The 26,631-nt window shown below is 39.3% G+C and overlaps 1 protein-coding gene across 2 annotated transcripts in view; it reads left to right on the forward strand.

Annotated features, from left to right (window-relative positions):
* LOC140996577 (alpha-1,6-mannosylglycoprotein 6-beta-N-acetylglucosaminyltransferase B-like) overlaps positions 1-26,631 on the forward strand; it is a 129,180-nt gene that overhangs the window by 18,691 nt on the left and 83,858 nt on the right. For both annotated transcript variants that reach the window (XM_073467016.1, XM_073467023.1), the window contains one exon: positions 20,674-20,824. In XM_073467016.1, coding sequence (XP_073323117.1) covers positions 20,674-20,824 — 151 coding nt within the window. The remainder of the gene's footprint in view (positions 1-20,673; positions 20,825-26,631) is intronic.

The following is a 26,631-nucleotide window of genomic DNA, read 5'->3' on the forward strand; positions in this document are numbered from 1 at the left end:
TTTTTCTCTTCAAACTATCTTCGCTCACTCGAGACACTGAAATCTTTTGTCTACTACCCTACAGTACCTCAGTCTTCCATTTGTGCAAGATGAACACAGAAAACAGTTCCAGCTGGCAGGTAATATCAGAGAATGAGAAAGAAGTTTGACCACAGAAAAAAGAAGACCTGAAAGAGAGGAGAAATGATAGGAGCTCTAGTGAGTCTATAAGAACTAGACAGGTGGAAGTTACCTTATCTACTGTAGGTGTGTGTTTGTTCATCTGTGTGTGGTTCAGAGAGAGAGGGAAGGTCCTGTTTGTAGCACCTGGGGAGATGAACTATGTCTGGGTGGAGAGTGATTGCTGAGAGTTTAAGAGAGGAGGAGAAAGCTCAGGGCAGCTTAGATGTTTTCATTTTAAAACCGGGGATATGCAAAGCTAAATTAAGATGCATGTGGGCTGAAAAGACAAATTCATAAACACTGTCTTTTTTCGCACTTGTCACGCAGTCAGTTGAAATTACGGTCAACCTCCCTGCATCTCTCTTTTCTCCCCTTCTCTTTCGCTATGTCTATCTGCCACGCGACTCAAACACATACACATACACACACACACACACACACACACACACACACACACACACACACACACACATACACACACACACACACACACACACACACAAACATGCGTCAAGCTTTCCTTTGCTTCCAACAATCATGTGGCAGCAGTAATGACACCAGCAGCGTTGATATTAGCTGTTGTGTTGCACATCTGTCAGCAGTGTGTGATAATGTCTCTAAGCTGTTGATGTTTGCCGCCGGTCTTGTCACACACAAACACTCACACAAGCTGTCCCTAATGGTTGAATTATCAGCATCAGTGTTCCATAACCGTTTTTACCCCTGAGAGGTGTAGTTATTTGGATGTTTTTGATAAATGACACCAGAGTACTGGTGTCATTAGTCTATAAAGTTTATTGTTAAACTCTAAAATATCCTGCCTCCATTACATGTCTTTGTCACAAGTATTTGATAACCACACTTTTGCAATAAAGGGAAATTTGCAATAAATGCATCTGTGTTGGCCTATATATTGATATCAGAATTTTTTACACTCTAATATCGATATTGGCATCGGCAACAAAATCAGTTGGGCTGTAAAGAAACATCAGCATCAGCTATCAGCCAAATTGTCATTTTAAACATGGCTATCGGCCCAGAATTTCACATTCAATTTTTAACAGGCATTGTTTTAGTGTGCAACATGCTCATTCTGAAAAATACATTTCTATTACCATTTGTTACCTTTTTGATAAAGAGGCACTAAGTGTTCTTGATTGTGAGACAGTAATTAATGAATTTGTTGACTCGTGTGTATAAAGTATGCATTAAAAAAAAACATACAATATAATCCGCTGCCATGTCCATCTATTAGATGGTAACAAGCACTTCAATTCTTTACCTAGATGTACACGCGCTGCCAGTTGACAGCTTTCTTCCACTCAAGCATCTGTTCAGCAGCTTACTGAACTGATCTGGTAGTGTTTGTGTGCTGTGCTGCCAAGCCTTGGGCTCTTCCTCTCCCTGGGAAAGTTTAAATGGCGTTACCTGTCAGCTCAGATGATAGGGCCCATCCATTTCTCAGTAAATAAAAGACGTGCCGAGGCGCAACAGAAAAAGCAATTTCTAAAAGGTTTTCCCAAATCTCTCATTCTTTGTTTCTGTCATGTAACATTCAGTAGATTTGTCTGCTGAGAAATGCATCCCGTTTGAATGGGAACGGCTTTAACAAGCACAATTTTTCCCCTGTCAGAAACACTCACCTTACCATTGACGTGGTGGAGTACAGTCGCTTTTCTAGGATTTACAAACGATAGTGTGAGTTTAAACCTCTTCACTTCAAGCACAAGTTGATTCACAGTCATGGAGACAAAGCCTAAAATGCTTACAATGTTGTACATGTACTAATTGTAGTTTTTGGCTCATATTAGCACTCTCAAAATGACTTCATCTTGGTCTGTATGGCCTGCAAGTGTCTAAATATTTGTGAGAGCGTATGTGGGCATGCATACCAACGTGTTGTATTTGTCTCTGCATACATGTGGATGTGTTGGTCCAGATATAAATTTCTTTAGCTGCCTTTGGGAGATCAAGTTGGATTAATCCGATTTGATTGATCGCTCTCATTTCCTTAATGGACCCGCTCAAGGCGGCGTCAGTCGCTGTGGCTCCCACCAGGCTATCGGTCTGACAAAAATGAAATGTGTCCGACTCAGCATCCTGTGTTTGGACGGTCTGGGAGTACATAAACCTGTAGTTCATGCCGTAGATTAGTTACACATACAAACTGGTCATCTTATTGTTTCCAAACAATAGCACATTGCATATGCACCGACCCCTGCTCTCTCTCTCTCTCTCTCTCTCTCTCTCTCTCTCTCTCTCTCTCTCTCTCTCTCTCTCCCTCTCTCTCTCTCTCTCTCTCTCTCTCTACCTCTCTCTCTCTCTCTCTCTCTCTCTCTCTCTCTCTCTCTCTCTCTCACACACACACACAAACACACACTCAGAGCTAACTATACCCTGAAGCTTTCAAAGCAGCTGAGCTCAGACAGTTTAGCAAGTCGATGGAGAAAATTGCCTCAAGCCCCTCAGCACAGCTTTGTGCAAATAAAATCCATGCTACATTCACATCAAGAAAATTTTTTTCACAGCAATTAAATGTATTTTACATCTACATTTAAACGCACCCAGCTGTAGAGCGGTTAGTGTATCTTCCTCTATGAACCTGTGTTTTGCCTGTGTAAATTATGGATCTGTATGTAGCCCACCCCCTGTCAATGGTGTCCATTGTTTTATTCTTGTATAGTATACACTAATCCCTCTTCTCTATCAAAAGGTGCGGGTACCTCTTACATAATAAATGTAGAGTTTGTATGTATGTGTTTGTGTGTATATGTATGTATGTGTTTGTGTGTATATGTATGTATGTGGTTCTGTCTCCGCTGATGGCATGTCACATTTTTCTGCTCTGGTTGTCTTGTAGACACAGTGAGGTTTCTGTTAATGTCATGTTTCAAAATGGTTTCTATAACTCAAAGTGCAGTGTGCCATATCTGACTTCAACGATTGGGTTGTTGCATGGTTTTCCCTCACTTAGGTCTTATTTCTTGTGTCCCCATGAAAGACAGAATGCTGGCAGAGAGCGGACCACTGGCTCTACCTTTGAGCTAAATGTCTGCTGTCTGCAGCTCAACAAATCAATACCATAACACCATTACCAGACCAATCAGTGTCACTGCTGTCATTGACCAGACAAAAACTGTTGAGGTTAAGCTGTGTTGTTCAAGACCACGTATCATAATTTGCTGGAACAAGGTGGTGTGTTGAATGAATAAGTTGGCTCCATTCAATGCTAATATATTGATATTGTTATCTGATACTTAAGCTGCAGCCATTTCTCCAGCACAGTGTTTGTGTTGTATACAGCAACACAACTTTGGAACCAAAAGCTGCATCTTTGAAAGTTATAATGTTAGCTTATCACAGCTATATATCAGTGACAGTGTATGTCAGCTGCAGGGTTGCAGCGATATACTGTTTTCAAGGTATACAGTGGTAGAAAAAAGTATGGTTATTGTGCATGTGTACGTGTACATTTGCTTATCTAATGTATGGAATTGTACCATATCAGTGTTGTTAAAAATGCATGTATTTAAAGTTTATATCAAGTTTCATGTGGGTCAGAACATAATGTTTTGTGAAATTATAGAAAAGCGTTTGTTGAACCGCTGTTTTATTCCTTCAAGGGTGATTGTAACTGATATTAATGCTAATAATAATTGTGTAATATCGTGACACCGTGAAACCATGCCAATTTTTGATATGGTAATCGTACTGATTACTGAAAATCTCATACTGTTGCAACCCTAGTCAGCCGATTAGTAACAAGAAATTGCAGCACAGAGATGCCAAACTACGTCTGTGATTACATGTGATTGTTATGATGACATGTTTTGCTTGTTGATATAGGACTTTAAAGAAGCAACACAGACTTATGTAGTAATAATTTTACTCTGACTTAGGTTTATATCACTTATGTATAGTTGGCAGATAGGTGGCTAGCTGCTGGATACCAGTGAGACTGAATTGTACACGTGAAGTGGGTAAAACTTAACTTGTAACAAGAATAAGATATAGACTTCAGCTCCTCGACAAACTTTACAGGACATACTTTGGATAACATACAAGTACTCACGATCATATTAAATATGCCACACACAAAGAACTGGTAATGCAGTTATATACTGTATATATTGCCGTTCACATTGACACTATAGGAAAAGCACAAACACTCTTGGAAATGTCTAGTCGCCATCATCAATATTTCAAAAGAACATCATCTTCAGCACAGGGGAATGAATAAATAATTGATTAGCCATCCTGTTGGATTTAATAAGTGTGTTATTTGCATGCATGATGTTATGATTTGCTTGTTGTGCCACTGTGTGAATGTGAGTGTGGTGAGCATGTTTCTACTGGACCAACTATAAATCACAGCACAGCATCACCTTTAAGTGGCCAGCACTGTCTTTCTCACTCTCTGTACAATAACTAGTCTTATCTCTTCATCAGCAGAATAAAACACAGCAGTTACTCAGGTAGCTGAAAGATAATGCAATTAGGCGAAGACAATAGAGCCTCAGCTGCAAACATAGGCTTATCAAAGCTGACATGGCTGTCAGATTAGGCAGGGAGAAAGACAGATCAGAGTCTGTGCTTTAGTATATGTATGTGTTGATTTGTGCGTGAGTGTTCTGGTGTGTGTGAGACAGAGAGAGAGCAGGCAGATGCAGCAGCCTGCTGCAGATAACACAACTGAGTGTCAATTGGAAACCGAGGTCGCTCTTGTCTTCATCCACATGAACACAAACCTATTAGGGCCTCTGTCATTTGGCCTAGTTTCTGCTTCATGATTTCCCTCTATCCCTTTCCCTCTGTTTGGTTTCGTCTCTACTCAGCTGCAGATTTCAAATCTAATCAAATACTTTTCATATGCTTTAATTGGTCTCTCTGTTAAACTTAACATATTTCACACTGTGCTGGCTGGAGGTTGTAACAGATGTCGTAAAGGATCAGAATACTTCATTCTTTGATATTTTCATTCACAGCTATCAATTCACTGATCTGTTTCATACCAGGTGTCAGCAATATTTATAACTTCACATCCATCTACTGAAGTTCATGGGAAGATCCAGCAGTAAACGACATAACGACATATAAAATATGTCAATTTGGTTTCTGTGATAGATTACTCAGTGTCTTGTAGGGGATCTTGGCATGTATCTTAGAGGGCTCTTTGATTTTGTTTTTCAATTGCTTCCACATTATCATGATGAAAGCTATAACATGAAGGTTCTCAGTACTGTAAACCTCACTACAGTGTACAGCTAGGGTTAAGAAACGCAACAGCCATCTCACTAATGGTTTAAAATAAAACACTAGCATGTAAATGACAAATAAGAAGAAAAAAAACTCCAGCATGTTCTGAACAGATGCACTACAAACACAAACAAAACGTAACACTTAACACACTACTCAGGCATGATGGGTAATGAGGGCCTTCGCTACAGCACTGTATTTTAAATACAGAACTAAACACCAATGTTCAGGTTATTCTTATTCAATCTAGCAGAAAGTTTATAACCTTGATTTGTTATGTACCATTGTTGATGTAATGGGGTGGAAAATATACAGAGATGAGGGTTCAGTCAACCATAAAATCACAATAGGAGTCTTTCATTATTTAGTGCAACGTTGAGATAAGCTAGCTGCTGCTAGCTGTGTTTCCTGAAAATTTAAACAGTGCCTTCTGTTTTCTGATGTCGATCATCTTGAGGGAAAAGTAAAACAACATGTGCTGCTTTAAAATTCCATCAGAGACTGAAAGTTTGGGAGTTTGCACAAAAGGCTTTGATGGCTTTTCCAGCAAAATGCTGTTTATCCCTTTTTTTAGAGCTGCGTAGATGCTGCTTGCACTCTAGCAAGATGTATGCTAGCCGCAAAACATTTCCTGGTACGTAGTGGAATCTTATTTTCCCACTCTGAATACAATGAATTCAATATGAATGACTGAAAAAGGGAAATATGTTCAGTCCACCAGTGTTTTCCCAAATTACAGGCAACAACTGTGTTGTTCATATAAGTGTGTTGTTCATTTTCTCTTTTGGCTCTGTACAACACATGGCACAGTTGGTGGCATTGGCTGTAAGCCTTCCTATAAACACCTTTTGCACTGTACACCTAAATTGCCCCCAGCCCAGCTGTTCATTTCCACTGTAAACATTTGTATATCCCTAGTTTGAAACCCAGCCTTCCAATATCACAAGGCCAGATGTCCATTCTGGCTCCAACAGTGGTATGTCTTTCCTCTCTCACACATGGTCACACACAGTCCTTTGCTTCTTTACCTGTGAGTCAGAGTAAATAACAGAATGAGTGAAGGTGCCAGGGTGCTGAAGTGTACCACTGAGCAAAAAAAAAAAGAGAGAGAGAGAGAGAGCAGCTTCTGCCAAAGCTCTCTGCACACAGCAAAGCCTTGACAGATGCTAATGTATCTGCTGGGGGCTGAATTATAGAGACAAACACTTATAGGTCTAGAGAGAGAAAGAGGTGGTGACTATTGGATTAGATTTAAGGGGGATAGGGAGTGAGAGACGCCAGGAAGGAAACGGCGAGCACATGAAAGAGAGGGGTGAGAAAAAATGGAGACAAGAACAGAAAGATTATTGAGAGGTCACATATCAGATTGATTTCAGGAGGGTGGATGTACTCAAGTGTACTCTACCATACAGAATGAATGTGCAGTGGAAGAGTTGAAGGAGAGGCAAAGACCGATGATGAAATCTGTTTTTTGTTCCACATTACACATAATCACCATACAAACTGCCCTCTGGCATGTTATGACTTGTACACAACAGTTGCCAAAACATGTAGTTGAAATGTTTGCACATACAGTACATAGTAGGTTAAAAGTTTAGGATGCAGTTGATAATGAATCACCATCCTCTTAGTCATCACAAAGCCTGGCAGCAGAAGTTACCTGCTCGCAGCTCAGAGCATTTCTGGAAAGCACAATTGAAAACAAGTAGCCAGCAAGTGTCTTTGTGCAATGAAATATATTAAATATATTATTAAGTGCAAAGGAGGTCATGGACGAAAAAGAAAAGCAGGGCATTAGAAAATGAACCATTATTGTCAATTTCACAATTCTTATTTTCTGTCTATTCTTGTCGGATGCTATCACTGCTCTTTTTCTGTGTAATGAAATGTGACGCTGGCCACTGGCATGTATGTTGTTATTTCTCAAAAACCCAAATTGCCAATAAAATCCTTGTCTTGAGCTAGTTTTACTCCCAACCCGTCTCTTCCAGCTTTCCCTTAATCTTTCCTCAGGGCTGCAATGTAACCATGTTACATTGTAATGTTGATTGATAGGAAGCCTTCAGGTGATTTAGTGAAAAATAATGGATGACCCCAGGTCAAAAGAGGTTAAGCTTTGTCTGGAGAAAGTTGAATCCAAATCACTGAACAGTACTTTTGATTCAAGACATTTTGCTGTCTGCCCGAAAAGATAGACAAGACAGCTGCATGCTGTGTGTCTTTCAATGATGGGAAGAGCGACTGTTTAAAGACGTTCCTTTTCCTTAATTGATTATAATCCTGTAGGCTGTGACTTTGGACATTTTCAGTTGTGTAACTAGGAAAATGGACATGCTTGTCGTCATAGATCAAATAGATCATAAGATTCTGATGTTTATTTTAACTTCGACAATGTCTGCTGCCTTTCCTTCGACACACTGCTCTGCTCACTCATCTGAGAAGCTCCGGTCTCTATGGTGCAGTACCCTTCAGTGTTGATAGGCTATTACTTGTGAAATGCACCCAGTCAGTGCAATGGGGAGACAATTAAATACCGATTTGGACATCAATTACCATGGCAATGGTAGAACCTTCAAAAGCATTTGGGTATAATTACCAGTTATTCTATTTTTCAGAGCAACATCCAAGTTACAATTGTGACTAGAAAACTCAGATTTTTCTGAAAGTTTGATGACTTAATAATAATGAAAACCAAACAAATGTGAATGCTTAACATCAGCCCGGGGTTGTTGTTCAACACAGACAAAACAACTTCAATGGATATGGTGTGACAGTGTCACTGTATAATATTCCTAGTCCTCACATCACCAACACTATAATCATAGTCATAAACATGGACATTTTTCACATTTATTTTCTTTCCTTTCTCTTGTTTCTCAAAGAAATTATTCTATGAGACTAAGCAGTATCTAGAGCCTACTCTCTCTCGCTCACACACACACACACACACACACACACACACACACACACACACACACACACATTTGTGAGTGCACCATAGCCAAATATGCACTCTCAGACACATGAACAGTGAAAAGGTCACGTCACACATATTTTCCATCTAAATTCTTGTATATACCCGCGTCTGACGCACACAAACACACACTCTAAACTCAACCTTTCCATCTCCGCAAGTCTCAGTGTGGAACACAACGCTCTGTCACACTAACACACATGGACGTGGTTGTGGTGAAAGGAGCCCCTGCAGCTGTGTGTCTGTCTGAGCTGTGCTGAAGTGGTGAAAGTCGACCGAGAAATGTTTTCTGAGAGAGACAGCGACTTCAGTAGGTGGTGGAATGGTAATAAGGGCCACGGCTTGTGTCTGTCAAGCTTGTCAGGATGGTGCAGAGGGATGAGTGTGGCCTGCATGTTCACAAATATGGTGTGTGTGTTCAAAATCAAAAGAGAGGTCATCACTCGTAAATGTCACCATTCAGCTCAGCAGATAAACGCTGCATTGTTCATGTGTAATTCAATCTATAATTCTATAATGCTATCAGATGAAGAAAGCAATTGTTTTGTATTCCATTTGAAATTATGGTTTTGAAACAGCCATAGCTATCAGGCCATTTCATCACAGTTTCATCAAAAAACAAACACACCCCCACACACACACACTGCACTTGTAAACAGATTAGCCTTTCATGCCGCATATGTGTATATGCAATTTGGTCTATATTCAAATATTGTTTTTTATTTGTCTGTCTCAAATGCTTTGTGCAGGGGGGAGTGTTGATGCCAGTTTTTCATCCTCTGTCATCATTGTAAGATAAACTATGATAATTGAAGATGACAGAGAAAGAAACAGCGAGAATTAAAGAGGGATAAAAAAAAAAGATAAGAGGAAGAATAAGTGGCGATATAGCAGATGGACGAGGGGTGAACATTTTTTAAAAGAGAGAAAGATCTTGTCCACTTTGAATGTGACATCTTCAAAACAATGAGTGCAAATCAAATGAAGCAGCAGCTTACAGAGGCTCAGTTTGCGAAAGGAGGGGGAAGAAGATGAGGATTGAACTGAGGCTCAACTGTGGAGACACAAAGCGCTAGATTACAGCCATACACGGAGTCTTTCTTCATCCTGTCCTCGATCACTTTGAAACAGAGAAGCACTCAAAAGAGAAGTGACAGAAACTGTCAGCTTTAATAGGCATTGTAGCTGCTGTCTCTCTTTTTCCTCGTGTCTTTTAATATCCTCTCATCTATTCCATCTGCTTTCATGAAATCCAATTTGCCTCGACATTGCTGGTTGAATGGTGAGAAAATGTCAAAACCAGAGGAACAATAAATATTTCAAAAGCTAAATCAAGATTGAGCAAAGTGTTTCCTTTCACCTTAGGCAGCTGGTTCTATTTCTATTCTGTTTTTTTAATTTGTATTCTGTTCTGTTCTGTTCTGTTCTGTTCTATCACAGGGAGGGATTGGGAAAACATTATGGGTGATACTTTTGGTGCGTGTTGGAACTAGCGTAAGTATCATAATAACTGATGCACCAGCTGCACTTTCAAGGCTCTAGAAACCTTAGCTAAGCAGGCTCAGCAATATTAATAGTGTTACCAGTATTGACACAATATAGCCCCCAACCTAGATCTTAATGAACGAATGATACATCATTCTAATCATCCTGTCCCATCTCATTCTATTCTATTCTATTCTATTCTATTCTATTCTATTCTATTCTATTCTATTCTATACCATCCTGTTCCATCCCATTCTGTTCTATTCTGTAGTGTAGAAAATAGCGTACTGATCACCCCACTGTATGTGGTCTTAAATCTTATTAAGTTGTCTTTTTCATCATTGCCATTCATTGTTTACTTTATTGCCAGCGTGATATTTCACTTCCTTCATGCTTCATTTGCTGCATTTTCATTTGCCAAAACCCTACTCCCACCGTACACTTCCATTCCCATTGTGCAGATTTAAAAAGAAAACCCATCCCACTCTTTTCTGTCTGCATTCAGTCCTGCCATTCTTTAGCTAATGAACAGTGGAGCTCCTGCGCCATAATAATTAAACTGCATGTAATTTGTAGTAATTGAATGTGGGTGTGGAAATGGGAAGAGGAGATGTACTGGAGATTGAAGTGGTATTGGAGCATTAAGCAGCAGCAGTCTGTCTGTCTGTTAGCATGTCTGTCTGCCCACTGAGGGATGAGAGTGGTTGTTTACTGGTGATTGTGTTGTTTCCTTTACTGCAGACGAGAGGGATGCTGAAGTGGACGGGGGAGGATGAAGAATTAGGTGAAGGAGTAAGAATAGGGCATGAGGAGGATGACAAGAGGAAAGTACAAGGGCAAGGAAGAGGATGGGGGAGGCTTAGTAGAGGGTGAGGATGAAGTGGAGGAAGAAGAGGGTGGGGAGGTGACCAGGTAAACATGTACATCTGTGAATTAATATGCTTGTGTGTATCGGGCTGGAGGTTATTATGTGTCTGTTCCGTCAGTAATGCACAGCCTCTAATTCCCTCCTTAACATGAGGAGCTGAGACAGACTGCGGTGATGATGTCATCTCGAGACAAATCCTGGAGCTGACGGTGAATAATGGGAAACAACAGGCAGGACACCATGACAGCACCCATGGTGATTTTACTAAGGTTTGCGGCTGCATATTCTGAGTCACAGCTGGAAGTCATGTGTTCAAATTAGACTCACTGGGATAGAATATCTCAAACAGAGTTATTAAACACTGCTGAAACATCTCCATAATGCATCATGCGACATCATCAATTAAAGTCTTGAATCTCTGATTTCAAACCCAGACACAGTTTTCTTTTTAGAGTTTGACTTTAGAGTTTTTTGTGCGTGCATGTGCGTGCCTGCCTGTCTGTCTTTCTGTTCGTGTGTGTGCTCCCGTGACAAAATGACATCGGTCTCCAGTTAATTTAGCTGTGTCAACTGCTATCCAGCAGGCCCTTCTGTCAGCATTCATCAAACCACAAATGGTTTTCTTCTCATGAATATGCAAACACACCCCTCCAGCCAATCAAAACACTATCCTGTTCTGGCACACATTATAACTCATGCACACAGATGCATGATGTTTGTGTGCACTTGCTTATGTGTAAGTCACTCATTGTGTATTGTGTGCAGCTGCAACCACGCTTAAAGAGACGACTGTATAGAAACACTTACATACTGATTCCACACACACACACACACACACACACACACACACAAATGATTGGCGGGCTCACCGCAGGAAGGATTATAGTTCAGAGCTTTCTCACAAACCCACCACATATCAAATGATTGAGAGTTCGCTTCAAGACAGTTTCACTTTCAAAGACAGAGCTCGATCGCGCTTGATATGTGGAGACGGGGAAACGTTTTCAAAGTGCCATAACTCCGCTGCAGGTGAACACTCATTCCTACTTCTTTCAGCTGAGTTTTTCCACATCGGATTTCATCATTTTCAAAATGCTATTTTTATGGGATCATGCCATTTGTAGTTCAACTGTCAATATTAATTGTTTGGCACACTTGTGCTTTGCTAATCCAAATCTAAACAGCTCTGTAATACACTGAATCAGAGCACACTCATGCTGTCAGGTTATAGTGGATATTTTCCTGTCATAATTTGTGCTGCCCACATATACCCCTGCTGTAGAGTGCCCTCTCTATGACCTCTGTCCTTTTTACAAAGATAAACAAACACACATAGTCACATGGGCTGCCAGAACACCTCAGGGCACAATCACACTATTTTAATGGAAGGAACCTCACTGCTTTCAACCTTTTTTTTCTTTTCTTTTTTTATGCAGCATTATGGAGGAATCCATTATCTATTTAACCCTGCAAGCACTATTGTACATGCCTGAAACATGGACATACTTATAGTATGTCTGTGTGACTGTGCTGAGATTTGAGAAGTCATTTTTTTAGATGAGGCAGTTGACACAGACAAATACTGTCCCCAGCCTTGGTGAAATATAATTTTTTGAAGTAAGTGACATAAAACGGATTTGATGGAGGGAAGTCATGGCTCTTTTGTATTGTGTGACCCTTTCTGTCATTTCCATTACCGTAACGTCAAGCAGAAGGACACGCTGTGGCTATTTCACGGACTCACACGTAGACAGACACATACACTGATGAGATTCAGTATTCTGTATGGATTTTTAGTACCGCTACATCTGGCTGGAGATTTAATTTCCAGTCACCAATGTTAATTGTTCCCACTGTCAAAATTCTGCTGCTCAGATGTTGAAATTGGATGAGGGAAAACCGATATAGTGCCTGCACACACGCACATGCACACACACACACACACACACACACACACACACACAGTACATATACACAGAAAGTCTCACAGTTTTCAGTAGTCCGTTTAGAGAGACTAACAAGGATTCTGTTCACGCTTTACGCATTTCAGTCCTCAGGAGAAATATGATGTGCCGTGACACTAAATATTCAGTCCAATATGGTGGCTAAAGCAGGGCTCCGTGTATGTGTGCATGTGTGTGTATGCGTGTACTGATTTATTCTACCCTATGCCAGTGGGGGAAGCCAAACACGGCATGAAATAGTATGCCAGGAGCTTGGCCCTGTTAGCACACTGGTTTTACTCTCATTGAATCTTAAGTGTGTATTTATCTTACACAAACACAAACAGGTAGTCACTCAGACGATACAGCAGCTCTGTGCTGGATTCATGACTGAAGGCCCAAAAACAACTTTTGTTTGATCTCTTGAGATAAGTTATCCCTTCATGCATAGTAAATAACTTGCAGCGCAAGTCTAATTTAAGTACATATTTGGTTATTTGGTGGCAGTTTAGAAGTCTTCACTCTTCTAACTTTTTTTTTTATCGTCCATGTTATGATTTTCTTGAGATCAAAGCTGCCATTACTGCATGTTAGGAACTGCAGGGCAGTGACACATAAATCAACTTTTACCAAATAAATACATGCACTGATCAAGAAATTTAAACATTAAGTCTTTCATTAACAATATCTGGCCCACACTGTATTATACAACTCCAATTCCCCAAAAGTTGGAAAGCTGTGTTAAACATATATGAAAACAGAATGCAATCATTTGTACACAGACGAGGATCAACATATCGAGGAGGCCCCTTTCATACCAATCATGATACTATCACCTGTTTACCTGTGGAATGTTCCAAATTGGTGTTATTTGAGTATTATAACTTTCCAAGTCATTTGTCGTCCCTGTACCAACTTGTTTGAAATGTGTTGCTGCATCTGTTTTCAAAAATCAATTAAATCGATGAGGTAAAATATTAAATGTTTTGTCTCTGTTAGAGATAGACCGGTTATCGGCCTGGCTGATAATTGAGGCTAATATTCAGCATTTTTCCGATTATTGGTATTGGTGATTTCTCTGTTGGTTTGCTGATAAAAAAAACTATTTTAAAAATGTGCTTCTCTGGCGCTAATGCATCATCATCTTACACAGTGTCTCGCCTACAACACTATTTGATTGGTTACATGTCACGGTTAATAACCTAATAACACCGAATAATCTGAACTTGCAAAGTAACTTGTAACTAAATTTTTCACAATAATTCAGTGAAGAGGGAGAATAAAGTAGCAGAATATTCAAGTAAAGTACCTCAAAATTGTACTTGAGTACAGAACTTGAATAAGTTGTACTGAGGTCCAGTCCATCACTGGTATTATCGGTCTCCTTGATTTTTAATAAAGGATCCGTATCGGCGACCCCTAGTCTCTGTACTGTTTTCGATTAAGTATCACATCCTGTTTTTGGCATTGGGGTTTTAATTGGCCCAATTCACAAATAAAGTCAACTCACTAAAACATTTCCATCAGTCTGTTTAACGATGCCTTTGGCTAGATTGTTTGCTCAAACTTGCAAAATTTTGTATTTTAGTCCTTGAGGCAACAATTACTATTAAAAGCTCTAATAGTAATGGTTACAACCCAGATGTTAATAAAACTTGAATGGACTCCAAGGCACTTTTAAGTCATTATGAAACCGTCTGAGAGTAATACTGATGCCTCTATATGCAAATAGGACCATCAGTGAGTAGTCTGGCTATTTCTATATGGCTACCAATGTCACCAGGTCAGATAAAATTAAAACTGTTTACATGGTGAAGTGCTGATGGTGAATCTAGGGGCCTCACAGCCTGAGGAAAGAAGCTGCTCTTTACAGCACTAAAATAAAGTTTACTTGTTTTATCATCATCCTGTTAGTTATTAAACTGATATTTCCTTAAGTAGATACATTACCTCATTGCCAAGTGTCCTGCAGACACCTGTGTTTAAAATAGTAATAATAAAATAGTATTAAAAATACCTTGCTTGTATTTTTCATCTTGCGAACCAAATGCATGTACTGGTAGTGTTGTCAGAAATATCAAAATATATCTATACATACTTACTCTAAATATTTTAAACAGCTTCAAGAGAGGTCAGCAGAATCAACAACTAATGACAGTTCCTTGTAGCTGCTCGAAACATCAGTGTGTCATAGTGCAAGGGAAATAACCTCCATGCTGACAAGTAATGGAATATTTATCATGCATGTTTATGATGGCATTTGCAATGGTAATTTTCCAAATGTACTTTGAAATGTGTGTTCATAGAGGCTGAATTCGATTTTACTGGGTTGAACAGAAGGTGAAAGCGGGGATAACACCATCAGCTCATAATCAGGAAGGCTTCTCTAACATATGGAAAATATTGTCAGTGCTGTGGACATTAACAGTAATGAGAAGCAGACTTTAAAAACCTGTTTGCAATCAGAGAACTCTTATGTGGATGCCTCTGACATCTGGGTTTTTCTCCTTTATATTGAAGACTGGTCAGTTTCAGTTCCCTGGTCTGTTGCAGGATCAGAGGTGTCAGTTTTGTTCTCTGCCTTAAGTGGACTTTTGCATATCAGACCCATATTCTTAGACGTCCTTGCTTCACAGATTTAAGTATCAATTATGGCTGCAGGTCAGAAACTTTCTAATTCCACTTTGGCCCCTTTTTTTTCTTTTACATTTGGCTCTTTTATGTTTAGTCAGGTCATTGTGATTAGCAGTGAAATGACTTTTCTATCCCCTTGAAGCTGAGTCATAGGTTTTTTTTTCTGATATCAAAGCTATTATTGTATTGAAATTTGAAGTCAGAACTTTTGAATACATTGCCCAAACAATGGGATAAGTCCTGCAACAGTGAGCGGCCAGTGAGAGCTCTGGTGTTAATTCCCATAAAATCTGTGATCAGTGATAAAGTGATCAGATTGTCCATGCTCTTATTTTCTTTTTGTGTATTTCTGCTATGGGTTTTTTTCCAGGTACTATTTTGTGTGTGTGTGTGTGTGACATTGTCATGACACACACACACAGTGTTTCTTCTTTTTTACTCCACTGCCCTTTGAGCTCGAGCAGGTCAAACAATCTCTCGCTCTGCAATTCTATTTATCTTCTTTCACGTTCTGTCCATTACCTACAGTATCTGTGGTCACAGTGTCCTTCACTTGCAAATAATAAATTACTCCGGTGAGATCTAAATGAGGTTTTATCTAATTAAGGAAGACAAGGGCAGTCATTTCCTATGTAATGGTATAATTTGCGTAAGCTATTTGAATATTGGCACTTGTCCTTTAAATTGGTTTTTGGTTACTGCAGTCAAGCACCTTAAAAAGATTTCACATGTGTCTGTCATCGAGCTACACAATGAAATCACAAAAAGGATCAGCTTTTCAAAGGCAAACCTCATTTATTACAGCTGGTCATTAGCCATCCATGGGAGTGCAGCTGCTGTAGCTAAATTTTGACACATAGATTCGTCAAGAAACAAAGACCAGCAGAGAACAATTAACCCCCTGTCTCGAAATCACATTTGATACATTAGACCGTATGAAAGATCTATTCATACATTTTTTTGGAACTCTCATACCTTAATAATTGTAATATTACTTTGGCATTTTTCCAATCTTAGGTATCTCATATAGGAGTTTATTTATAGCCAAGAACTAAGGGAATCACCAATATTAAACTGTAATTCAGAGTACCAAATTAAGCATGACTTTGACTAACAAAATAAACTAAAATGTGTAGGTTTGGTCATCTACATGCTTTTTTTAGAGGCTCTGCCAGGAAAGTTTCTTGGAGAAACACTGAATGTTAGACTAGCCTGTATTAGTTCAACCTTAATAATATATCAATATTTTCTCAGCATGGCCATTTCTTCAGTATGCTTGACCCTTAACATGGATGTTATCCATTATCAGCCAATCACAAAGATGTCACCAGAGTGACCCACCGGTACACTCTGACACAGCGATCCATCACAGGCAAAGGACATGACACTGTCAGTCTGAGACGAACACATCTGTTGCTGAGGCAATAACTCACTGAACTTAGGATTCCTTCAGCTGTTGCTGGAGAACGAGGCAGACAATGACCTTGCACTGGAGCTGTTAGGCACTGGAGCCCATTGGCTGTAATTGCCTGTCAAGCAGCAGACATGAGGTGTGACAGAGTGGTCGGACAGTGTAATCCAGGTATTTGCGGTGTTGATATGGGCCAAGCCAAGTCCTCTGATGAGAGGCTAGACGAATACATTCATAGCTTTGTGTCCCTTATGTCCCAAGCTTTATCTTATAGGCTGTTTGCTGCATTACATTATGTGTGGTTACTGAAGATTGATAGAAGTGGATGGATTCCCCACAGGTCCTCTTTACTTCACATTATAATGTATGATAGTATTTGGATTGTTTTGATGTATTACCAGAGTTACACTTGCAATTAACATCAAAATGCATCTACAGTGTACACACTTGTATCAGATTTCAATTACCAAAACATATATCATGAAGGATCACTCTTTAAAGGATCAGTCTTTAAAAATGTCAGTTTTAATTTGAATACCTCATTTGGCTTGTTTACCATCTGTCTACATCTGACAGTTCGTTTTTTACAGGTTCTGCATTTTACTCTTTATCTCTGTAATGGTATTTCCACCCAATAGTTTATAGCCATTAACATATTAGACAGTCCTGCTCATGTTAGTGATTCGTTCCGACTATTGGTTTTAATTTTTCATATCTGACCATCCAGTGCATTTGCTGTTTCAAAGTAAGAAAAGTGACTGATGTCTCCCCTCCTCCCACATTGAGGAAATCTCTCCATTGCTTAATAAACTCATGACAACACCGTTGTTGGAGATTACCCTGGAAACTTCACAAGAAAAGACCGACTATCTGTAGAGCGCTGTATTAGGTTATTGCTGATGCAAATCGAACACTTTTTTCTGCTACAGCCCCACATTAACAGCATTTAATACAATTTGACTTTCATTACAAAGTAACAGGACGTACAATGTGTTTGTCAGTAAGTTTAGCAGTTACTGCTGTCATTCATCAAAAACACATCTACAAAACAAGACAACATTCATTTTTGCCATCTGTTAACAGCGGATCAGTTTGAAATACGTATGTCAGTGACTAGATTAACACAGTCTGTGGGAGTGATGGAACAAGTAGCAGCCTCAGTTAGCTGTTAGATAAAGACAGGCTTCACACCTCCAACTTCTCAGTGAGGTGACCAACTCCTTTTACCTCTTTAATATTATCAGGTTCCCAGTTACGTTTAAATCATAAATATTGCCAAATGGGCACTTTTCATTTGAAAGTTTGATAGCTTGAGTCATAACAGCCGACTTTTAGGGTCTTAAAGACTGTAGATAAAGTTGGTGATATAACGATCAAGCATGTTAGCGATGAGGTTTTCCTTATATTTTCATGTCCCCATATCCAACATAAAGTAGCCTTGGTTTTTTTTTTTACAGAGCCCATTGGCTTGTAGCAATATGAAGGATGATACAGCAAAAGAAAACAATGGTTATGTACATTAAGATCTGTCGTACTGGTGCTTAAAAGGCCAAGCATCTCTTACTACATCTGCTTTGTGTCTTTATCCAGTATGTGTGTTGAAAAAAGTGAGGAAAAAGAATAAACTCTGAGCCATTATGAGTTGAATTCAGACACTCTGACCCTGGCAGTGTCGGTGTAATTATCCTAATGAGGTCTTGTATACCTTTAAACAAGTCACAGAGTTGGTCTACTTATCTCCCTCATTGTCTCTGGAGCTGCAACTGTGTGTGCATGCTTATGTGTTAAGACATACTTTTCAACTCTGATGGCCAATGATTAATCCCTCCACACCAACACACAACTACATATGCAGCCCCTCCTTTATATCAACAGAGAGCCCACTCTGCTATAATAGGTGAAAGAAATAAATTGGCCATCACACAGACACCGACTGAGAAACAGAGCCCTGGCGTAATTAGTTCCTGGCTTTTCATAACTCATAGTCTTGGTGGAAATCTTATTCTCATATCAAAGGGTATCAAAGGATATAAAATAAGCCCATATTCAGACATCAGACTCCAGAGTGTCTGGGTGTCTGGCCTTGACAAAAGCCAGTTTATGACAAGATCAGAATAAGGCACTGGGCGATGTGCACTGCTGTTGGCAGAGAAAATGAGAGATCAAGCTTAAGATATACAGGTTAAAGACTGAGATAATCATTCTGTTGGCTTTTTAGACTTGAAAAATGATGAAAATTAAAACACAGGCTCAAATGAGGAGGAGCTGCTCTAATGAGGTTAAACTGGTATTATGGTAGGGGTGGTCTTTCTTTTAAGGAAAATGGTCATTTTTAGAAACCAGGGACTGTCTGTCAGCAGAGTGGTTGATCAATCCAGCTGCAGAAAATAACAAATAACAGCTTTATGTCAGCTCAAAGCAAACTGGGGGAATTAATGAAAAGTAAAAGTTTGATAAACAAAATAAAAAACGGCTTTAATAACAATTGATTCATATTCTAAGCCTCAACTAAAATTAAATAGCTTTTTTTCTCATACAGCACATATCTGCTCTGTAAATCACTTGTCCTGTGTTCCCCTTTGAAGAAAAAAATCCCTTAGTTTAGCATTAAGTCAATATTATATTTTTTGCTATCCCATCGCAATATCATTTGTGATAAGTGGGAATGATTACTTTTGCAGTTTTCATTGGCACTGAAAAAAACTAACAAAATCATGATAATGTGATGTTTGTTGGGGTCTGTACCAAACAAACATGTTTTCTTACATCGAGAGAACAAGATTGGTAATCCAGGGCATCTGTGCAGCACTACAGTACTTGTAATGCTGGTTAGTCACACATTTGACCTTTATCAAAAAAAATGAATGTTATACTTGGCAATATTACAATGATGATATTTCAATTAAATGTGCAGCCTGTGAACAGCCCAACTGCAGTGTAACACCAGCACTCTGGCAGCCTGCCAGCCTGCCAATCAAACAGAAAGGGACATGCTCCTCCATCTCCCCAAACACCTTTTTCTTCCAATTAATTATCAAAAATATTAACAATACATTTTTTAAAAAACATGTTTACATTGTATTTTGATTAGAAAAAGAAGTGACTAATTGTGATGTCAGTTGACAGCAAACTTTGTACACATTATTGGGAAAATAACATCGAAAGGCTTTATAAAGCTTCAGTTTGTATAACTGTCATGTTTTATTAAGAACAAGGACTCAGGTTGACTTCTGTTTAAAAAAACACATCTTGTGCAATCATTGTTTTTAAATTACATGAATTAGGGAACATTCTGTGTTGGCTGCCTCAGATATTAATTAATGGTGAAGACCGTAAAACTGATTTAATCAGTGAGGTGACATCAGCAAACTGCTCTACAGATCAAAAGATCAAACTGTTATGACTCACTTGTCTTTGGATACACAGTTAACTTACTACATAGCATGTTTGGATTTGCTTCTTAGATTTTCATTCACGTCTTCCTTTACTTCCTTTTGGATTATTAGCCATGACAAAAAAAAATGGTTGAGTAGATAAATGTGATGAATCCGCAAGTGATACATTTCTCCATTGCAGCCTCACATTGTCATTAAACGTTGTAAGATAAATATATTATTACATTAAAAAACTGCCCTATAATCTCAATAGAGAGAGTTGGACACTTAACATTGATATTCAAATGTTCTTATATTTGAATTCCATCTTTTTAGTCATAAAACACTTGTTTGGCACAAATCAGTAGAGACTTTGCTTTTGATCTGCATTGCAGTGAAGTGCATAGAGACAGTTGTCCAAAACAAGAATCCAGCCAAAATCAACTACAGTAAGTTGAGCCAGAAGAGCTGTAGGGTTTGTGATTAATGTGCATGCTGCTCAACAACTTGGTTATGTGCTCCAGTGTCCAGCTTTTTATTCTCCTTATGTGTGTCTCTCCAATCAGTGCTGGGAGGCGTGGAGTCACGTGGTGTGCTGAGGAAGATCAGTGACATGCTGGAGGTTATTCTGAAGAGGATGGACAGCCTGTCCAAACTCGACAACACCTCCTCCACCGACGCACGGCGCCTGGATGAGCTCAGCTCTGCAATCAACAGGTGTGCTCAGTTTTTCCTTCATTTAACACTTTGATTCTGAGTCATTTCCAACTGGTTTTGGTAAACACTAAAACTCGTATTAAATTAATCAGAACTCCCTGGATACATGTGGCTATAATGAGATTCACACCAAAATTAGATGAAATCATTTATTTTAAATGTAAGGGTCATGCAAGTTTGAGACCTCTACTTTTGTGATGGTGTTTTGGGGTTTTCCATCCCATTCTACTGAACGTATCTCAGGAATGCCCGGAGGAAATTTCTTGACATTTGGCTCACACATTTACTTGGACTTGAGGATGATCTAATTATAATTTGGTAATCAAACATCAACAGTCAAGGTCACTGTGACCTCACAAAACACATTTTTGGCCATAACTCAAGAATCATAACATTCTGCAAAAACACTTTTTCAGCCATTTGGGGCATTGTGACTATATTTCACATTTGGTCTGATACTGTACTGGTGACACTAATCTTGGGTGCCCACCTAGAAACTGCACCGATGTATTGATCTTCTGTGCTGCTGGGTTGAAAATGTGCGTGAAGCACCCACGTTTTACAATTTGTAGCTTCTATTTGTTTTATCTGAATCAGCTTTATTGGCCAAGCATGTACAAGGAACTTTACTTTGCTCTCTGTTTCTGTCAGTGAATTTACACATTTATAGACATACAGCAGTAGTCAACCACAAACTCATTGGTTTTGCTGATATTGAGCTCAGGTGATTGTCGTTGCACTGTGTGATGAAGCTCTCTATCAGTCCTCTGTCCTTCTCTGTTAAAATAGTCTCTTAAGAGAAGACAGCATGTTTCTCACTGGATATTATTCACTTGAGTCATACATGTCAACATAGTGATTACTTTCATTTTGGAAAAATACACTTAATCATCTACCTTTTATTAAATTAAAGGCTGAACTACATAGGCTATTTTATGATATTTACGCATCTCAACATACATTGATGTAAAGTTCAACTTGACAGGTGCACAGAGGCAAACAATCGCTAGGTGATAATTCTAGTTTTCACTGAACAAATCTTATTTAAAAACATTCTAAAATGGTTCAGAAAGATATATCTTTTTATCACCTTGCAAACAAATACACTGTCTGAGCTTAATGGTCTGATCTGCAGATTAAACTAATGCATTCATATATTACATGCCCCTATTCTTCCTCCTGTGAAAACACCAAATCATATTAAGCTGTAGTTTAAAATTCACTTAAATTGAAATTACAATATAAATGGTGGATTGCCAACATAGAGATAATGCACTTTAATCAGGTTTTCAGTGTACAGTACCAGGAGTGCTTTGGTTGGCTCAGGTGTGTATAAACAGAGAGCAGCTGGTAGAGCTTTGTACAATTCCCCTTTATAAAAGAGAGACATGAAATATTATAATGACACCTTCAAATTTAAGATGTATTCCTCATTGTCATTCATACCGTACATCACATCTCTGTCTCCACTGTAGTCATGACTTCTATCTGCTCTCCTCTTTACTCGTCACCTTATTGTATTTTGCTCTCATCTTCACTCTCATTTTTTTCTCTTACTTTCGCTTGTGGAAATTGCTGCCTATTACCTCAAAATCACTGCTGCAAACAGACAAGTCTTGTGTGACCTTGCCGCTACTGCCTTTATCAAACCGCTCCTCTCTTTGCCCCGTTAGTACCAAAACATCCAATTTGTCTTTTCTATCTAACGTTCTCTTCATTCTGACTGCTTTCATTTTCAAACGGCCTGACTAAACTCGGTGCAGCAGGAGTGATGTGATACACACTGACAGAAATCCCCTCACTTCCTCAAACCTTGTTAAATGATCCCAGATAAGCGCTCAGGTTCAGATGTGCACGGAGGCACTAGAGCGGAAGGATGGAGCGATTAATACGGTCTGGCGTCGGTGTTAACTGCAATCAATGTCTAGTAATGGGCTGTTTAATGTGGGGGAAGTCATTCTAGTCTTAGGCCATGGCTGGGAGGAAGTGCCCTGCTAAAGGTGTAACTCTGTCTATTGTCAGGGACTCTAAGATGGTACATGCATGTGTTACAGTAACAGAAATCAATTTCTAATTATTGCCTTGAAGGGGGTAGTTGGGGTGGATAGAGGGTTGTGCTCAGGGTGTAATAAGGGTCAAGCAAGAGCTGAAATCAATGTAGTGTGACTTTCCTGTTTAAAATATAGCTAATGAAGAGTTTTCCCTTCACCACTGGTATTGTTGTCAGCCTATGACTTGGAGAAATAACAGATAGTCCAGTGTCTCTTTACATTAGTTGAAAATGTAGTAACAAATTACTGCATTTTTTTATAACAGAAATGACTAGAATGGCACTCACTGGAGTGCCTACCTCCGCCAAGACTCAGCAATTGATTCAATCAAGCCTAATCTAATATCAAACTCTCTAGCCCTGTTTCACTCTGAATTTTAAACCACCCATAACTGCTTAATCATAATTTAAGATCACCAGATGTAGGTGCTGCATGAAATTGTTCTCACTCATAGATACCAGCCATATAAATACGGCAGCTTTTTTTCATCATGATCCATGCTTTATTCCCTGAGAAATTAACACAAATGTCTAAAAACGCTTCCAAAGATAAAGTTAAAGAAAGTGAACTGGATCTGTCTATTAATCCATTCACATCAAAAGTTGATGGGGTCTATTCTGGGCTGAGACCCATCCTCCATCCAAGTTTAATGAAAAAGTATACAGTTGTTTTCGTGTAATCCGGCGGCTGTAGCTCAGGAGGTAGAGAGGGTCGTCTAGTAATCGGAAGGTCACTTGTTCGAATCCCGGCTCCCCTCAGCTACATGTCGAAGTGTCCTTGAGCAAGATACTGAACCCCAAATTGCTTCTGATGAGCAGTTGGCACCTTGCATGGCAGCCTCCGCCATCAGTGTATGAATGTGTGTATGAATGTGTGTGTGAATGGGTGAATGTGCCAAGTATTGTAAAGCGCTTTGAGCTTTCAGTAGACTGGAAAAGCGCTATAGAAATGCAAGACCATTTACCATTTACCATAATACTGCTCACAAACCAACCAACCAACCAACCAACCAAGAAACAAACAAAGGGACATGGGTGACAACCTCCTTGGGGGAGTAATAATTTTAGCACAAGGAACATAAAATATGTAATTCTTTAAAGGGGCCCCTATGTAACAATTTGCATTTTCCACGTATCAATCTCTTTTTAATGGCCATATGTTTGTGGTTTGTAAGGTGATGTGAAAAACGAGACCTTCCTCATCTCTCTGTGTCCTATACAAGCCTATGCTGATGGAGTGTGGATTTATTCGTGAAGGATTTGGGTCAGATTTTCCAACGTGTGTGACTTAATGCAGATTCTCCAGTGTTTTGTCTCAGTGTGTGTCTCTGCTCAGCTAACAGAGCGCAACAGTAGCTAATGTTAGCTTAGAAATGGAGTCTGTTATCATAAACTAACTGCTAACTTCCAGCACAGCAGAGAAGCTCCACAGAGCCCCTTTAAAGATTTAACATTTCTGCATTAAAATGTCTTAAAACAACTAGACCCTTGTTGTATATTTTGTTGAGTTGTGTACTTATCCAAAATATTCCAAAAATGTTCAAACCCAAAGAAATCAGTCATTTTATTGAAGGTAATGGTGCATTTTATAAGGTTGCCTATTTCTATAACTTCCAGGAGAGGGATGAACGCAGTCAGCAAAGGAGACTTAACATAATGTGAATACAAATTTAAAACATTACCTTGTCGTTAACATTTCTGCTGATAGATTTTCATTGGCTATCATGGTTGTTTAACAAAGAAGACAATAACTCCCATAATCCCACGCTAATTACGTCTTTGATTGAGAGACCCCTTGTTTCAGAAATTATATACTGTGAGTTTAACAAAGCATAATTCATTATCATCTAAAAATACAAGCACATGTCATGCCAAGTTCACAATGTCGGAGTGGAGGACAGAGATGGGGAGGATCCCCATGATGGTGTTCACGCCTTTGAATTATTCAAGATGGTAATTGACAGGTTTTGCATTAGCCTATCTCTTTTAATTTTCACATTCAATGAATAGCTCTGCATGTTTTATAAGCAGAGTTGGTCTTGGGGGGCGTAAAATACAGTGTGCATGATCAAAATTGCGTTATACTAAGGGTTAGTCGTGGTGCCTGAATGGCACAGGGGGATAAAAAGCACTTAGCCACTGCTGCATACCCCCACCAGCAGTGCCTTCAGCTTGGCTAGGTGCCCCATTACCATTACATTCAACCTATTACCCACATTTGTAGCAGAGATGCAATGCTTTAGTTACTCCAAAGGCAAGGTCTAATTTCACAAGATGTTTATGTTTATTTGTTTACCCTCTCTATGCACCCCTAAGAAAATAATGATGTGTGGTTTAATCATATATGAGAGGGATTGATTTTATATTTAAAATAATTTTACATTATCTGGAAAATATTACATTTACATAAACTGTAGCTGTAAAAACCACAAAATAAGCACATCAATGTAACAGAATATGCAATTACACCGACAAAATTGGCCTTAAAATCCTGCACATAGCCTCAGCCCACTACTGGTTTGCTTTGTTCACACTCTGATTCACCGGAACGAAGAATTATTTCGCTGCCACTTTATAGATCTAAAGTTAGAAAGTAGGAACTAAAAATGTGAGACTTGAGTTGCATTTCAAGGCTTCTCTAAAATTATGTTTGTACAAATTGAACCAAGCCATGAAATGTTTTGATGGGTTATAAACAGTAAACATCAGACTCCCCACAGAGACCAAACATCACTGAGCAAGCCAAAGAAAACTTCCTCCGAGCTCAGAGATTGGCACCCAAACTTGTGCGACAACGACTTCACCTTTCTTTGTGTAATTCTTAAGTGAGTTCTCCTTGAAAGTTGTTCTCTTCGACAGCAACGTTCTGTGAACAATACGAAATCAAATTCAGAACACACTGCGAAGAAAAAAAAAAAAAATCCATTTTATTACAGTACAGTGTTGTTTGGTTTGAGCTGAATGGATCTTTGGACCGTAGCAGCTATTAGAGCTGGAGTGAAAGTTTTGATTCAGGAAGAGGAATGAAAGGAGTATTGACTAAAGAAACTGCGGTGGGCACTTATAGACACACAGACACACACTTATTGTCTTGATGAGATTCCTTTAATGGCTCCCTGCTGAAGGAGGAGAATAAAATGGGTTTAATGAGTGTGTTTTTAAATGTGTCATGCATGTGTGTGTCTGTGAACTGGTTCATTTGAGGTAATACTTGTTAAAGCTAGTCTGGGCGGGAGACCAGGGCACAGACCTCTGGCTAAGGACATAGCCTGCAGGATTAATGGCCACACACACACACACACACACACACTACAGGGATGACCAAAGTCTCTCTTTAGTCCGATGAATTTCACTCCATCACTCGTTTCTGCTCATTTCCTGCCTCCATCTCTCTATCTCTTAATAACCTTTACTCTCTCTGCCTTTCCTTTCTTGGCCTCTGTCCCTTTTTACTAAAATTTTGTACCAAGCTCTCTTTTCCTCTCGCACTCACACATACACACAGGATGAGTGAGTGTGTAAAAAAAAGGTAGTCGTGTATGAGTGACGCGGTAAAGTGTGATTTTTGCCAACGGGGATAGGAGCAAATGGGAAGAGAGAGCTTTATAAAAACATATCCTAAATCCAGGCCAGTCAGGCACGCATTCACAGAAAGACACACACACACACACACATACATACACACACACACACACACACACACACACACACACACACACACACACACACACACAGGGTGGGAGTCTCATCTTCGTGT

The sequence above is a fragment of the Pagrus major genome, chromosome 1, assembly GCF_040436345.1.
Source record: "Pagrus major chromosome 1, Pma_NU_1.0".
Classification (NCBI taxonomy): Eukaryota; Metazoa; Chordata; class Actinopteri; order Spariformes; family Sparidae; genus Pagrus; species Pagrus major.